The 16,460-nt window shown below is 39.7% G+C and overlaps 1 protein-coding gene across 2 annotated transcripts; it reads left to right on the top strand.

The window, feature by feature from the left end:
* The first annotated feature begins 275 nt into the window (after window positions 1-275).
* Window positions 276-16,460, top strand: ncalda (neurocalcin delta a). Of its 2 annotated transcripts, none has more exons than XM_058053763.2 (5): window positions 276-520; window positions 10,404-10,810; window positions 13,303-13,408; window positions 14,252-14,371; window positions 14,803-16,460. In XM_058053763.2, exons 2-4 carry the CDS (start codon window positions 10,433-10,435, stop codon window positions 14,347-14,349), a joined length of 582 nt encoding a protein of 193 aa, XP_057909746.1. In that variant the 5' UTR covers window positions 276-520; window positions 10,404-10,432; the 3' UTR covers window positions 14,350-14,371; window positions 14,803-16,460. The 2 variants fall into 2 exon arrangements, with proteins under 2 accessions (XP_057909746.1, XP_057909745.1); XM_058053762.2 differs by having other exon boundaries at window positions 277-520; window positions 10,401-10,810.

Below are 16,460 nucleotides of genomic sequence, written 5' to 3' on the forward strand. Positions count from 1 at the left end.
AAGAAAAAGTAAATTATTGTTTAATTAACACAGGAAATGCTCGGTTGTGTAAAGAAGTCTGTCATTTACCAGATTCCCTGCGTGTGTGTGTGTGTATGTGTGTGTTGACCTATTGAAATCATTGCAGAGCAGTGTCCCTGTTACCATGGCAATGCAGGCTTCTGTGTCTCTCCCCTTTCATTTCCCCTCCACGCCAGAGTCAGGTCATGTGACCGTGCTGACGTCAAGCAGGGGCGGGAGGCAAAGGAGAGAGTTAGTGTGTCTGCGTTTTTTTTTTTTTTTCAAACAAATCCTCCTAACCCTCAAACGAGGTCTCTCTCCGAAAGTCAGTCTCTGTTATACTCCTTCAGCTATTCCGTGTATCTCTTTCTTTTTTGTTCTTACTCTCACTGTTATTTTTTTTTTATTCCCGTTTCGGTTTCCTGTCACTCTTTTCGCCTGTTGCTTCCACGTCTCCCCCCATAAACTTAGCCTAAGATAGTGTTGGGTGATGACCTGCTAAACAACGCTACAAAGTGAGGTAAGCTTTTTGTGTATTTGTATTTATATTTGTATTTATGTGTATTTAAAAGAGCTTCATGTTCAAAACGATTCCTACACTCATTGAATTACATTTATTGATTAAATACAAGCTTTCTGTCACGGCATGCCGTACACAGAAAGATCTCTATTTCATAACGGTTGCAGGAAGTGAGTGCATGATGGTGGGGGCTAGTGTGACCATCATGGGGGCTGAGAGTGTTAGTATGTGCTCCGCAGCCACAAGTGATGGGCAGCTCCACATGGCTTTTCCTCTCAAAGCATTCTAATGTCGGTGGCAGTCGTGGGCTGGAGCTGCTTCTTCTGTCTGCCAGAGATTTAGAAGGCGGAAAGGGGGGGGGGGGGGGCTGAGCAGCTGCCACCTGCCCCCCTCTCACCCAAACCCCCCCCCCATTGAAGGGAATTGGAAAGCCTGGAGAGGCATGCAGTGCAAAAATGCAACACTCATAATCTCTACATGTTAATTTTAATACTTGCCACAAGTGATTCATAGAGTGAGATAAGTGTTTTTCTTCCCTAATCATTTATTTTCTGGATTTTCACTTAGCGGGGGTCATGTTTAAGAACCCCTCCTCCATTCTTTGAAAGAGAACTCTCACACAAACCCAACCGTCTCCCCGCATGACTCAAACAAAAGCATACCAGCAGACATCCAGTGCAGTGAGTGCAAAAAGAAAGGGGATACTATATATATGTATATATATATAACAAGTGGTCGGAATCTTCCTCTAAGACATGAGTGTAGATGAGCTCAATCCATTTGCATTTGTGAATTATATTCTGTTAATCCCGTAATTATTGGGCTAAATAATAGATTAAATTTAATTTGTATTACGTAAAATGCCAAATTTGTGTAAGAAGTTTGGATATACCACATTGAAGAAACCTATTTTCAAAATTACCCCTCACAATTTAGAGGAGATGGACCAATTTTACACCATCCCAAAGGATCCTGGTAATTTAGTAGAATCTAGAACACATTTGGGGTCACACATTATCAGAGTAAAATGTTTGCTTTGTCAAGCAAGGCACTGACATCTTGGCGGTAATTGTCACTGTTATGGTAGTACATGATGTATGTACTTATTCATTCATTCTTTTTTTACCTCTTATCCTCATGAGGGATGCTGTCTTCGGGCGAAAGGCAGGGTACAACCTGGACTGGTCGCCAGCCAATCACAGGGCACATATAGACAAACAACCATTCACACTCACATTCATACCTATGGACAATTTGGAGTCGCCAATTAACCTAGCATGTTTTTGGAATGCGGGAGGAAACCGGAGTCCCCTGGGAAAACCCACGCATGCACGGGGAAAACATGCAAACTCCACACAGAGATGGCCGAGGGTGAGATTGAACTCTGGTCTCCTCGCTGTGAGGTCCGCGCGCTAACCACTTGTCCACCGTGCAGTCCTATGGGGGTAATCAGATTACAAATAGCATCAGTTGATCAGCATCAACTATATACAGTAGTTGGAACATACATACATAAGTCTGTATTGAATTTTTTTTGGTTTCCACTTGACATCACATCCGGATGTAGTCGTCACTGACTCAGGCATGTGGGGGTCAAACCACCGTATTTGTCGCTCAACGTCACGTGACGTCAGAGACAAAATCCTGCATACACAGTCTTATTGCCGCGTATGCTGGAGTCTATCCTTCACACATAGTGGCAGTGCAAATGGGTGTATTCATGCCTATTTATATGGTTGGAATAAAATAATACATTGTATTAAAGACATTTGTAAGATTAATCTCATTCGAGGAGCTGCTGTGGAAAAAAACACAGGCACATAGAACATAAGTAGTAACTTTATCAGACATCCTGCAGCTTTCTCCACTGTGTATTTATGGGTGGAGTCCTAACTCGGGTTAAAAATCCAGCGACAATAACAATTTCCTTTATCATATCCTGTGTGTCTACAGCTTCAGGAGGATCACAATTATGGGTTAATTGTTCAGAATTTTTGTTCTTAATTAATTTTTTCAATTAATGTTTATGTCGTTTATGTTCCTTTGAGCTTTTGTCGGAATTCTCTTCAAATATTCTCAGTGGAAATACGTATTGGTGGCCTTTTAAGTGTAGTTCTATTTTATTGTTATTATCTCAATATAGTGATGAATAAATTTTAATATGACTACCAGAAGAAGAACAGAGCACAGTTGATTTATAGCCAACCTCAGGCTTTGTTGTGGTGTTTATGTGGATGTGGGTTATGTGTTTTATTGCTGTTGAGTGGCAGTTACATGCACGCACAATTAAAAGTAATTTATTTTTCTGCGGTTTACCATCTGAAATGACAAAAAATTAAGAGTTACTGCTGAACTTCTTGAGGGATCTATAACATCCTGTTTTTGTGCTTAAAAAGGTTTCATGTAACACTGGTGGAAACTAAACTTGAAAGCAGTTTATGTAACCACTGATTTATGACCTGAGTCAGACAGCGAGAGATGGAAAGAAAGAGAGTGAGAGTGTGAAAGAGAGGATCTTAAAAAGATAGTAGGAGGAGAAGTATGTGTCATAGAACATTTGTAAATTTGGTATTAAACTAGTTCAGGTTTTAGTATAGAATTGCAACAACATACTCCTTGTAAGTATATAACGCACATTTTCATCAATCCGTCTATTTTCTAGGACACTTATCTTGCAGCAACAAAGTGGGATCCAGATTGTTGTCAATTTTCTGCCATTTTCAACATTCACCTCCCTTGCTGCTGCGCAAATAAAAAGCCTAACTGTTGGCTGCAATCCTTAGGAAGGAAAAATGTATTTATAAACATGAAATTAGGCATATTTATGTGAACGTTAAAAACTTCAAGCACATTTGACAAACTGCTCAGCGGAATTCAGTCAGTCTTAAGTTTGGAGATGTTTTTATAAAGTCCACAAATTATGTTTCAACAATTTATATTGGGTTGGATTGTTTTTCTATGATCTATAATCAATGTGAGCTGTGCATGCAGAGCGATATGTTTATGGTGGATGCTAAGAACAGCTGGCCTGCCAGACTCTTGGTCATTCTCCAGTTGGGTTCTTTGTGAAAAGGGTCAGGGGTCATTTACTTGATAGCCAGCTTCAAGTGGGGGCAGAATGCTCAGAGGGGTTGCCTACAGCTGAAGATTCCCATGCAGGGTGTCATGCTGACATGGTTCGTTTTGAAAGGATGACCCTGGCCTATAGGATCTCATGCATTCGTGGGACCTATGGGAAACACATTCTGGGTCTATTTTTATCCGCTGAGTGGAATTCCCACACACTGACATAGTAGTCATACTGGCTACAAACACAAACAGTCTTCAATAAATTAAAACCGCCAAAGTCAAACTCTATCTGCTGGTTGATTTCCAAGTTTTTTGAATTTCAGAACTTGTTGTATGGCAGTGCTTCTCAAATCGGGCAGGCCCCCAAGGGGGGATGCGGTAAACTGTCAGGGGGGGCTATTGCTTGGCCGTTATAATTACCACTGTTTATGGAGAATATTTGTGGAGAATCTGTTTTTACGTGTATGGAATTGGCTGGAATGGAAATGCACATTCCGTAAGTGGTTAGCATGTAGGCCACACAGTCAGGAGATCGGGAAGTCCTGGGTTTGATTCTCCATGTGGAGTATGCATGTTCTCTCCGTGCGTGCCTGGGTTTTGTATGGGTACTCCAGTTTCTTGGCGACTCCAAATTGTCCATATGTATGAATGTGCAGGGTCCAGGGTGTGTCCCGCCTCTCGGATAGGCTCCAGCACACCCGCGACCCTGGTGAGGATAAACATAAGCGGCATAGAAAATACCACATGAGTGTCTTTCCACTGGGAAAATCACAGTTACAGTGATTCCTGTTTAAACTGGAAGCACCATATTATTATACCATCCTGGCATTTCAGTGTATAAGGCATTTTTGGTGATTAATGATTGATGACATTGTTTAGTCTATCCTACAATACCATTTTTGATATCAACATACTAAAACTTTCTTCTGAAATTCAAAATATTTTGTGTGTTTTTCCATTCACCTCAAAGCTTTTTAGTATTTTTAGTAAATTCTCAACAACCTTTTCAAACCCATCCAAGTTCCATGGGGTCATCCTGTCCCCTGACCTCTACTGATTCTACTTCTCTTTTATTGGCCATTTTCCATGATGCTGTATCCTGTTTCTATATTTTCTACACAGGAAGCTAAGAGAGCTGTGGTGCATCCCTTGGGTCATACTTAATCAGAACCATCTCCAGACTCAGTCTTTACCCTCAGGCTGTCTCTCACTATGCATACACTGTCAGTCACAAGTAGCCAGGACATATTATCCATGTCTGCAACTATCTTTTTTATATGAGTTATGTTTAAGATGTAAAAGTATCTTTATAGCCCTATTTTATAGCAAATTCATTTACTGCTGTGTAAAATTGTAATTCTGTTCTGGCTCAGCATCAAGTATCGTCGGTACACTGTATGAATATTAAGAACCCACAGTGTGTAGGTCATATGTCAAAAACATAACCACAGCAACTGCATCAGTGGTCATGTCAGGTTGAGCAATCCCTCCCACCAGGGCTACAGAGACACGGGTGCAAATTACAGCCATCTATCCATTTTCTATACCGCTTATCCTCACTAGGGTCGCTGGGGTATGCTGGAGTCTATCCCAGCTGATTGTAGCACAAAACAAAAAGGTGCAGTGGTCCAAAATAGTTGTTAAATGTGATTCGCTGGAGTGTGTGCTGAACCTACTGGTATCCGTCACATCCGTTATGGAAAATACCACTCAGCTTTTGTAGTATTGTTTTGTATTTCCTTTGACATCACCTGTAAACCTGTAAAGTACTATCATTTTGGAATTGACTTGAGGAATGTGTTATATTTTGCTTCGTGCCAGCTCCCTCAATTTTCATTAAACAGGCCGCTCAGTTACTATAGCAACCTAATGAAGAAGCAAGACAATTTAAAGGTATGTTCACACTCTGCTCAGCAACTGCCTGGTCATCTGGTTGATGGTTATTGGACTACACAATAGTGACAATAGTAACGACCTTCATTTGGGTGGAGGATGGTCCTGTGTCTTGACTAGCAGCCAATCGGATTGTGCGGCTCAGGGCTGGTTACTTTTTTGGGTCACCAAACTTGACTTTTTTGTTCCAATGGCACATGGCGAAAGGCCTTGCTTACGCAGCTCAACAAACCGAAGATAGAAAGCTTTGAAAGCACTTCTGCCACTTTGTGACTGTTTCTATGGCTTAAAACTGCCCTAACATGATCAATTCTATTGTGCAGTTGCATCATCACCTTTTTTTGGATTTTTGGATCAGGCGTTTAGGTTGAAAAAAAAAACATAAACACTTATTTGGTAGGGAATTAATTAAAGTGATACTTTATTCTAATTTGAAAAGCATGACAATAGTGATGAACAACTGTCAGATATAAGGCAAGCATTTTAGGACCCAATAAATCAGTTATTATTGATAAAATAATAAATTTTCCAAAATATTGCATGCATAACGGCAAAATTTAAAAGTAGAGTTTGAAAGTTAGTTTTGAAGCCAAAACTCTTCATCATCTATAATCATATAGATTTTTTTTTTAATAAAAAAATCTAAATTAATAAGATACATTTAAAAATAAAAAAAACTTCTGATTGTAAAAGAACCAAATGGAGGGGTAGGATTTAATAAGCTTTGCTTCTTCCTACTCCTTTTGGACATGTGGAACTGTGAACTGATTATGCAATGCACTCAATTGTAATCTGATGCATGTTCAAATGAAATAAAACCATTACCATATCATAAGGATCATCCACCTCAGTTGAAGCCACCATGAGTATCCATATAGAACTGGATGTTAATGTAAGAGCACTGAGCCAGAAAGCTCATCAATGGTTATTTGATATGACGAGTATGTTGCTATGGTAACTGCTTTAAAAATTGCTTCATAAGAGAGTGTAGGTTGCAGTAAAAGGTTTTGACAAAGAGTGTGAAAATAAGGCACAAGCTAATTCTGTGAGAAAGAAGGGTTTATCAGGAAAATTGTGGAAAGCGCAAGAGGCCATATACACTCATTTTGTCTCTTGTTGACAAATTCCTGTGGTGTGTTGGCTTTTTGAATTAGTCCCATGCTTGCTGCGAGGAAGTAACGTGACATAGCGCAGTGAGGAACATATAGGACGTCAGCAGAGTAGAACCTCTAATGTCAAACATGATTTACTGTAGTTTGTTCAGGTCATCATAAGTAATGGTATATATGTTCCAGATTTAAGCTGGTGCCATCATCAAAACTTTATTACAGCTTCATTCAAGTTCTACTTCTGCAGTACTACTTCTTGAATGTTGTGGCCATGTATTGTCAAATGTAACTGGAGCGTAAGGTCATTAGCTGAATGATGCCTGAAGTGTGGAAGCCGACATCAGCTGAGACATGTCTATTCTTTATCATAGCACATTACCACACATTGGGACAACCTACTAACTGTCAGTATCATGCCTAGACGTGGTAGATGAGGATCTGCCTGGTGATGATGTGATTGAAGTGAAACATTTGACTTCATTGTTGATTTTCTGTTAAGTAAATACCTGAGAGTCGTGAGGACCAAGGAACGTCTCGCCCTTTATGACCTCGCTGATGAACCGCAATCATCCCCAGAGAACTCTTGGACCTGGTCAAACATCCGACGAAGGGGGCTGTGCGTTAGCATCAGGGACTGATCTGTAATGTGTACAAGAGCACCCACCACAGTGATCAAGATGTTGCGACCTTATCTTGAAATTTCCGATTCATGGTCGTCAAATCTCAGATTTTGGTTTGAATTGCTCCAGTCTGCAGCAAACAAATTGACAAAGGGTTCATTGAAGGTGTTACAGAGACTGAGATTATGATTACAGTGCTGAAAATAATTAAGCCTGGTACTTTCTGTGATATGCTTAATATGAAAAAAGCTTCATTTAAAGCAAAACAGTATGATAACGAAAGCCCAAACAATTGTTATACAGATTAATTAATAAATTAATAAATTAATTAAGCTAAAACAGCATGTGATGTTTGCATCTGAACAAAGCACTGTTTTCCAGTACAACAGGAAACTTGTGCACCCACTTTGTGTCTAAAATGTAGCTGAGATCAGTATGATCGAAGACCACAACCTGGAAGTAATATATGATGCAGTTCAGATGCAGATGACCAAGCCATACATGCTTCCATTCTGATGTCTTCTTTGGCAAAGAGTATAGAGAAATGTACTTTTAGACTTTTGCAACAGAATCTACATACTCTATCAAAATGATCATGTGTATGTCAAATGTGATTGACTGGCAACCAGTCCCGTATCCCATCTCTCGTCTCTCATTCATAGGTACAGATAACCCTCGACGGAGAACACGATGAAGTGGGGAGAAAGTCAATGTTTTAGTTTTTGTTCAATTATAAAATCTTTGAGGCATTTGAATTCTCGGGTACTTTCGTCATGGGTTACAGAAGTTTAGAGTTGATTCTGCAATCTTTCACTTACTCTCTGTCCCTTGACCGACTCAGCCCGCCAGCATCCCCACGCCACCTATTACTTACATGATTAACATATTTATATGCGATAAGCACCATTATTACTTCCACACCAGCCTTTAGGTTACAGGAAGGCTGTTATCATCTATATTTACATGAGTCATGCAGCCATCTTTCTTGTATTAATGCTGACTCACAATCTACTTGTCCGTCTGACTTAAAGGGTAATACATTTGCTTGATGTTTAAGTGGAAGCACAGTGCAGTTGATGTACAGGGTCAGGCAAAATGATGTGACACATTTGTAGGTTAAATAAAAGGCAAATAAAGTAAAAGTATATATAATGCCATTGTTTTTGTTTCTTTTTCAGTTGCTGCCATGTATTGGACTGGTGAGCATTGCGCTTTTATTATGGAAACGTTTATCAAAACAAAGGAATCTGTAACTGCAACACAACGAGCGTTCCATTTGCTCTTCAATCTTGGTAGACATGATCTCTAACCAGCTCGAAACGCCACCTTGTTATGGGTTACCAACTTCAGAGCGACTGGATCTGCATTGAAACAAAAATCAACCGGCCGACCTCGCACCGCCAGAACTGATTTAATTTTTAAAACATAATAAAACAGAATTTAATTATATGTACAGTAAAGTCTTGTTATATTGATATCGGTTAAAACAAATTACTACTTATTGCGATACTATTTTCATTTCCCGGCAAATTTCTAGTCTTTTATGATATAATTAGCTCCGTTAGTACGATACACGGTTATTATGATAATCCGGTTACTAGGATGCCTTTTTCATCTCCCGCCAGCCAATTTGGTCTGCTTATATCGATACAAAAGCAGCTTAAATCAATCTTTGCTTAAGGATTTCAATACCAAAAAAGAACACGGCGAACGGCTGCTTCCAGTCAACTTTATTTTTCACACTTCCACCACCAGAGTGCAGCACACACAGCGGAAAACACCCATCCCTCGCGTCTACCCCTCCGGGTGGCAACACCTTCCCTATCGATAGTTCCGGGGTGAATTATGTCCCGGTAACCGGTAATCACTACAGTGTAAGTTTATTTTTATTTACTGTAGTACAAAATTTATTGTAGTACAAAAGCATGCTAGATACGCAATCCATGAACTCAAGGAGACAATTACATGCCATATCAAAGATCCGCCCATTTTTAATGCAGTTCGGCGCAGGATCGGATATGTGGATAGTCCGGTTATATTGGTATTTTTTCCGACTCCCGAGAATATCGATATAATGAGACTTTACATAAACTTTTCAGAAAAAAACCCTTTTTTGTTTCTTTACTTTATTTGCCTTTTATTTAACCTACAAATGTGTCAGATCATTTTGCCTGACCCAGTAGAAAAAGTATCTGTCAAAGAAATAAGTGCCCTGTCCTGTGACTGACTGACAACCAATCCAGCTAGGTTAAAGTCCACTTCTCCGGTGCCCCTGAGCAGGATAAGTGTTAGAAAATGAAGAAATGTATGAATAAGAGTGTCTTGTTTGAATCTCCCACCCATACATTTTTTTTTTGAGTAGCAATGACATTACATCTTCCCTTGTAACATTGGAAGCTATTTCACCAACAAAAACATTACCATGTTTGGCTGCTTAGCATGCACTTTTACAACAGTAAATTTCCCTTTGATGTTTCTTAAGAGAAGGACTAACAGATGTGTTTGGCAAATGCGGCTATCTTAGGGAGCATTTGTTGAGGTTGCAAGGGTAAATGTTTCCATATTAAGAGCATGCATGTGAACAGTCATGTTGCGATCGATTCAACGCCCTGAGAAAGCATATTACGTGCACCGCTGAGATATTTTTTTTTTATGTTACTTGTGTTACTAAGCAATCTCGGGTTTCACACATTTGTAGCTAATACTACACAGCATTTGTAAAGGTGAGAACAACGTGTGACACTAGTAGGCAACAGCAAAAACCCAAAACACATGTCAACATTTGTCACCAGCTTTATAATAGCATGTTAAATTTAAAGTATTTGTTAGGCCCGCCATCCCTATAGTTACAGTTGCTATTTGCTAAGCTATGGTTGGACATTCAGCCATTACCTTTAATGGATAGTGAGATTGTGACATGTTGACTTCCTCATTAACAAATAGGTGGTTCTCACTCTTTCAGCCTATAAGTGGTGCAAACTAGAGGCGGACTCACACTAGACTAGATCATTCATTTTCATTTATTCAATACTTTGACTTGTTTTGGTGGCCGTCGCTCAATCCCAAGGCAGACAAAAGGAAATTACAGTACTGCTACTAAATACCATGCAAATTGGCATTGTCTGTTTACATATGAGTCTGATCTCTTTATTAAATTAATCAATGCTCTTCATTTTCTGTGTCATCCAGCAGTGAGCCAAGTCATTTAAGAGCTTCCAGACATGGGGAAACAGAACAGCAAGCTCCGTCCTGAGGTGATGCAGGACCTGTTGGAGAGCACAGACTTCACCGAACACGAAATCCAAGAGTGGTACAAAGGCTTCCTGCGGGATTGCCCCAGTGGAAACCTGTCCATGGAGGAGTTTAAGAAAATATATGGCAACTTTTTCCCTTATGGAGATGCTTCAAAGTTTGCAGAGCACGTCTTTCGCACTTTTGATGCAAATGGTGACGGGACAATAGACTTCCGGGAGTTTATAATTGCGCTCAGTGTGACTTCACGTGGCAAACTGGAGCAGAAGCTAAAATGGGCCTTCAGTATGTATGACCTGGATGGGAATGGCTACATCAGTAAATCTGAGATGCTGGAAATTGTACAGGTGAGTAAGACATCTATGAGGGTTTTACTTTAATGTTCAGTGCCTATTTCATATTAGTTAGGGCTATCATAGTAGAAACGGGGTTCCAATGCAAGTATGAAAAGTATAGAATTTGATTTTATACATTTCTTGGTAGGGCTGCACAGCGACCGAGTGGTTAGTGCGCAGGCCTCACAGCTAGGGGACTGGAGTTCAATTCCACCCTCAGCCATCTCTGTATGGAGTTTGTATGTTCTCCTCATGCATGCGTGGGTTCTCTCCGGGGACTACGGTTTCCCACATTCCAAAAACATGCCAGGTTAATTGGTGACTCCAAATTGTCCATAGGTATGAATGTGAGTGTGAATGGTTGTTTGTCTATATGTGACCTGTGATTGGCTGGCGACCAGTACAGGGTGTACCCCGCCTCTCGCCCGACGACAGCTGGGATAGGCTCCAGCAGGATAAGCGGTAGAAAATGAATGAATGAATGAATTTCCTGGTATGGAAAATGGAAACTGATCTTATGGAAAAATATTCAGGTTTACAATTTTAAACATACTTATAGTATAGTATATAGTATAACATACTTATCATTATGGCTAAATAGCTCAATCGTTGTCTTGTCTTGTCTTTCTTGCTTCTGTATGTAAAACTGGCTTCAATGTGGACAGTGACACAGCAACCCATCATGCATGTATTTAAACTTATACAAGTTCAAGTTAACAAATATGGTTCCCTGACCACAAACGAGCTACAGCAGATGTCATATAGAGAAAATATAACCGGTAGCTGCAGTAAATGCATTCACATTATCCGAATGTTCCTCTTTAAAGACATTTGTGGTTCCCAAAAGCAATGAAAAGAGAGAGAGAGAGCATAAATGGCATTTCCTGCACAAGAGCGTCAGATATAAACACCATCACATGCTGGACTCCTTCCCTAATGCATGTTGGATGCACTGAAAGGTAGCGAAAAAATATGGAGGATTATGACGTAGACGTCTTTCGCAGTTTGTTAAATGTGTATGTGTACATATATGGCCATAACCTTTACATAAAAAACCTTTTGATTGCGGGGATGGGTCTGCTCTTTCCCAATGAACATATGAAAGCAAATATTCCATACTCCTACATACTTTGAATCACAAATAGAAGTGTGTTTGGGTTTGACTAGCCATTAAACCAACCTCTGATTCATTTCTAGAGCAGCAATAGTTAATTCCAGGAAATATGAATCCATTATGCTTTACATATACAAAGCTTCAAGGCTACATTTGCTCTCCTCCCACAGTAATTGAATAGTCTGCCTCTGCCTCTTCTATTGCTAACCTCTAATATAATCCTTTGGCACATTTCCTGTTAAATAGTAGCACTTTTTTTTCCAAAAGGCATACTTTACACATTTATCAATGGCTATTCGGAGAACTCATTTAACTATAACAAATAAAAACGACCTCCATCAGGGAATCTGAAAGCATGTTTGTAATCAGTTCAACTAGACACAAAGCTAAGTGTTCCCGTTGGCTTTAGTGCACAATGATAGGCTGTGATTGGTCAGCTTGTAGAACATTATTTCCTGACGCATCAATTAGTGGCACCTAACGAGTTGCTACTGCAAAAGACAATGTGCATAAATGTTTTTGTTTTACACCAAATACCTTTTTGTGACACCCTGGTTTCATCCCATCATGTCAATGCATCCGAGTTTTTCTATTTTCGATACTGCTCATACTAAGAGTCCACTGGGCCGGCTCCAGTTGGTGCCAGTTCGCGCCAGTGCAAATTGCTGTGGCAACTAGTGTCATCAATAAGGTGCCTAGTGGCGTATAGTGGCTCAAACTGCCTCCCAACTGGCTCGTAGTGGCCTGTAACGGCGGCAAAAATGGAGTTTGGCGGCAAGAAAATTTCAAAATGTTTAAAGTCCACCAAGTGGAACCAAATGTCACAAACAATCCGCCTATTGGAATCATCTGGAATGTAATGGCACAAGCCAAGTTGCGCCAATGATGCTAGGAGTACAGTTGGAGCCAGTTTGCGCCAAAGATTATGTAATTGCCGCATAAGGGCTCGCTGTGAGAACAACATAGCATTGGTTATATTGTATATATACATCAACTGGACAGTATCAACTATAACTTGTAGTCCATCAGAGGATGAGCTGCCATGCCACTTTGTAATAGGAATCATAACCATTGCCAATTTAGCTCCCACTGCACTGTAATCACAATCATGCCTCATCTTTTCACGTCAGCTATCATTCTCCTGAAAGCAGCCTTTTTAATAGAGATAACCATTTCAATGATTACTACCAAGCAGCCTGCAAGGACACAGGGAGCAGAGACACACCATTGATAGCTCAGCTTATGTGTTATTTCAATAATTCTCTTATAAAGAGAATATATTTGACTGAGGGCTGTCCTTGGCATACACATTAGTTAATGTACAGTAATGTAACGTACATGTCTGCGGAGATGATTTAGAAAAGTAATTGTATTATTTGTCTTCATTTAGGCTATTTATAAGATGGTGTCCTCAGTGATGAAGATGCCTGAGGATGAGTCAACACCTGAGAAAAGGACGGAGAAGATCTTCAGGCAAATGGACACCAACAGAGATGGTAGACATTTTATTTCCAGCCTTTTTAGTCGTTGATGTGCCTTTGTTTTTTTTTATTCTCATTAATTTCATTTATTGCTGAGATGATGATTACATTTAACACCCAGGCGCCTGGTGTGATTCAGCATGGTAATGTTTGCTTTCATTTAGAACTTTAAAGGGGAATTCTGCCCTTCGTTCACAATTCAGTGATATATTCAGCTACAGTGATATTGTTGTTGTAGCAGATAACATGAAAAACTATATTTATCTGGCGGACTAACACAACGCCTCGCTAACCGCCTGTCTCAGAGTTAGTCAGATGCAATATGTAGGTTGTACAAAAAAAACACGTCAACACACAGCGCACAAAGTCACCTACCTACGGCACTATGTGGGCAACAAACCAATATCTATGTGTAATACCCATGCCAAAAAAACACTTAAATATTCCTGCCGCAAGGCATGCTGGGTAGCTCGCAATTCTGTATTTTTATTTCATACATATTTCTGTAAAATATGTTGATAAGGTTAACATACTCTTGATATCTAATGTTCTTTTTTCACGCTTCATATTGTTGTTGCAGCTGGACTACCCAGCATGACTTGCGGGCATTTTGAAATAACAGTTTTAAGTTACCCATTATGTTTAGCACTTAGTTGATTCATGTGATGCGTTAAGTTGCTGTGGATGTGACCCGCGTGTCAAAAAGTTTGAGAAGGAACATTACACCCCTTCTTGGTGAGCCGTGGATCCACAATGTTGTCACCAATGACCTGTGTTACCATCATTCTGTTATAATCTCACATATTCCAGATATCTCCCATCAAAACTATGTAAACTAACTGTCAGTATGTGTTTTAGGGAAGCTGTCACTTGAGGAGTTCATCAAGGGAGCAAAGAGTGACCCCTCTATTGTACGCCTGTTACAGTGTGACCCCAGCAGTGCTGGACAGTTTTGAAGATAAGGCAATGGTTTGTAAGGTAGGTGTTTATTTTTGTACAATCCATCCATTTTCTATACTGATGCCTTCATTTGGGTTGCGGTTGAGCTGGAGACTATCCCAGCTGACTTTGGGAACAAGAGGGCGGGTACACCCAGGACTGGATGTTATTTAATCACAAGGCACCTATAGACAATACATTCACACTCACATTCACACCTATGGATATTTTACAGACGCCAATCAGCATAAAATGCATGGTATGTTTTGCTGTGTGGGAGGAAGCCAGAGGAAGCCTATATTTTATATCCCAGTAAAGATAATTAAATGACTTATGTATAAATGATAAACGTTGATGACTGTGCGTCGCGGTATATATATAAGATGAATGAAATACGAGAAGATGGGACATTGTAGCAGCCATGTTTTTATATGAAATGCTCAAAATAAAAATGCGTCTATCTTGTTCAGTGCTTCTATGGCTGATCCATAATGCCCTTCGCCGTCCACTCTGGAGAAGTCTGATGATGAAGAATGACAAGCACAAGATCACGAAGAAGACAGGGCCTTTTGGTATACGTTGAAGACTTCAAAGATGTGCACAACTCCCAACCCCAAAGCGGTTTGTCTAAATTCAGACAAACTCCAACTGCTGGACCGTCTTCTGGTTTTGAAAGCCCACAATGACGGAACGAGAGATATTGTGTTTTAATGCCGGGACTTCCTTTAGGTAAGAGAATTCAATCTGCAGAGCGGACTTGAGATCAACGACCACTTCTAATTTTCTCTTTTCTACTGTGAGAATGTTTATTGTGTATTACACAAATGTCTAGATTATTTGTTTCTTTTAAAAAAAAAAAAAAGTAGTGTGCTACTTTTTGCATTTGCAGCTTTGCAAGTTCTCAATAATGTATTGAAGGATGAAACGCATCATTTCCTGTGGTTTTGCATGTCAGTGGACATCTTTTAATAGAGGAGCAACAGAATATTTCTGGCCCTCAAGTTTTCGATGCAAAAAATTAAAGTGCACACCTCAATTTGTAAGGCAGATCCAGCCCATGATGAATTTTACGCTGTCACCTATGTATTGTATTGTATTTATGCTGCTGCAGGATTTCAAGCATAAAAATCTGTTTGTTTGTCACGTAGTCTGTATAGAAGATATTTTACTATCATTTATAGATGTTTTTAAGTGCCGCATGTGAAATGGGATCAGTTTGCTACTAATAACACATGCTCGGTGTTGTGCGAAGACGTGTGACCAGTCACACCGTGCTTGCTTCTGTTCCCAAGTATTTTCAGGGTTAGCACTACCAGTCAGTATTACTCAAGTTCCACTTAGTATCCCTTTTCGGTGAAACACAAAATAGCATCTTGTGGTCACATGCCAAATCAAACAAAAGGCAGTATTGTATAAATGTGTACTTTGTGATGTCCATCCAGACATCTTCGATGCCGCTTATCCTCACTTGAGTCGCGGGGGTATGCTGGAGCACCCCGGACCGGTCTGTATACATTCATGTGATGTGCTTAATGAAATGTTTATAGTTGCAGTTGCATTTTTGTAGGTTTTTGTATGGCATTTTGTATGGCATCTTTCAGTGTTAAATGGTTTCAGTTTTTGCACATGCAGGATTTTGACCGACTTTAAAAAAAAGGCAAGAATTAAATTTACAAATCAATGTTGTGTTGTGGTTTTGCTTACTGCCTGAATCTCAGGGTGCACTTCTAGCTCAGCTGTCAGATCATATAAATAGTTAGACCAACCCACTGACTGTATTTTCACCTGTACACTCTTTGCTGTATGCATTTACAGTCATGGATTTCATCAAATTTATTATATAAATTATGTAATTACTACTATGACAGTGCCAATGGCGGCTTGGTTTTAGTGACGCTAATTTAAATTTTGTTACATTCATGAAATGTCAATGGAAATTATGAATGTCATTGTTCCATTATTACATGTGCACAATAAAAATGTTTGCAGCCTGATGTCACTGCCCGTATACTGCAATACGCCCATGTGACAAGAAAAACAAAAAAATAAGATTTTTTTGTTCCAGATTTTATGCAACATTCGATCTGAATGAGTAGAACTTCAGTGGGAAGTTTACAAGCAAAATTCC

The sequence above is a fragment of the Doryrhamphus excisus genome, linkage group LG5 (assembly GCF_037039965.1).
Source record: "Doryrhamphus excisus strain RoL-2023G ecotype Guam linkage group LG5, RoL_Dexc_Guam_v1.1, whole genome shotgun sequence".
In the NCBI taxonomy this organism is placed as follows: domain Eukaryota; kingdom Metazoa; phylum Chordata; class Actinopteri; order Syngnathiformes; family Syngnathidae; genus Doryrhamphus; species Doryrhamphus excisus.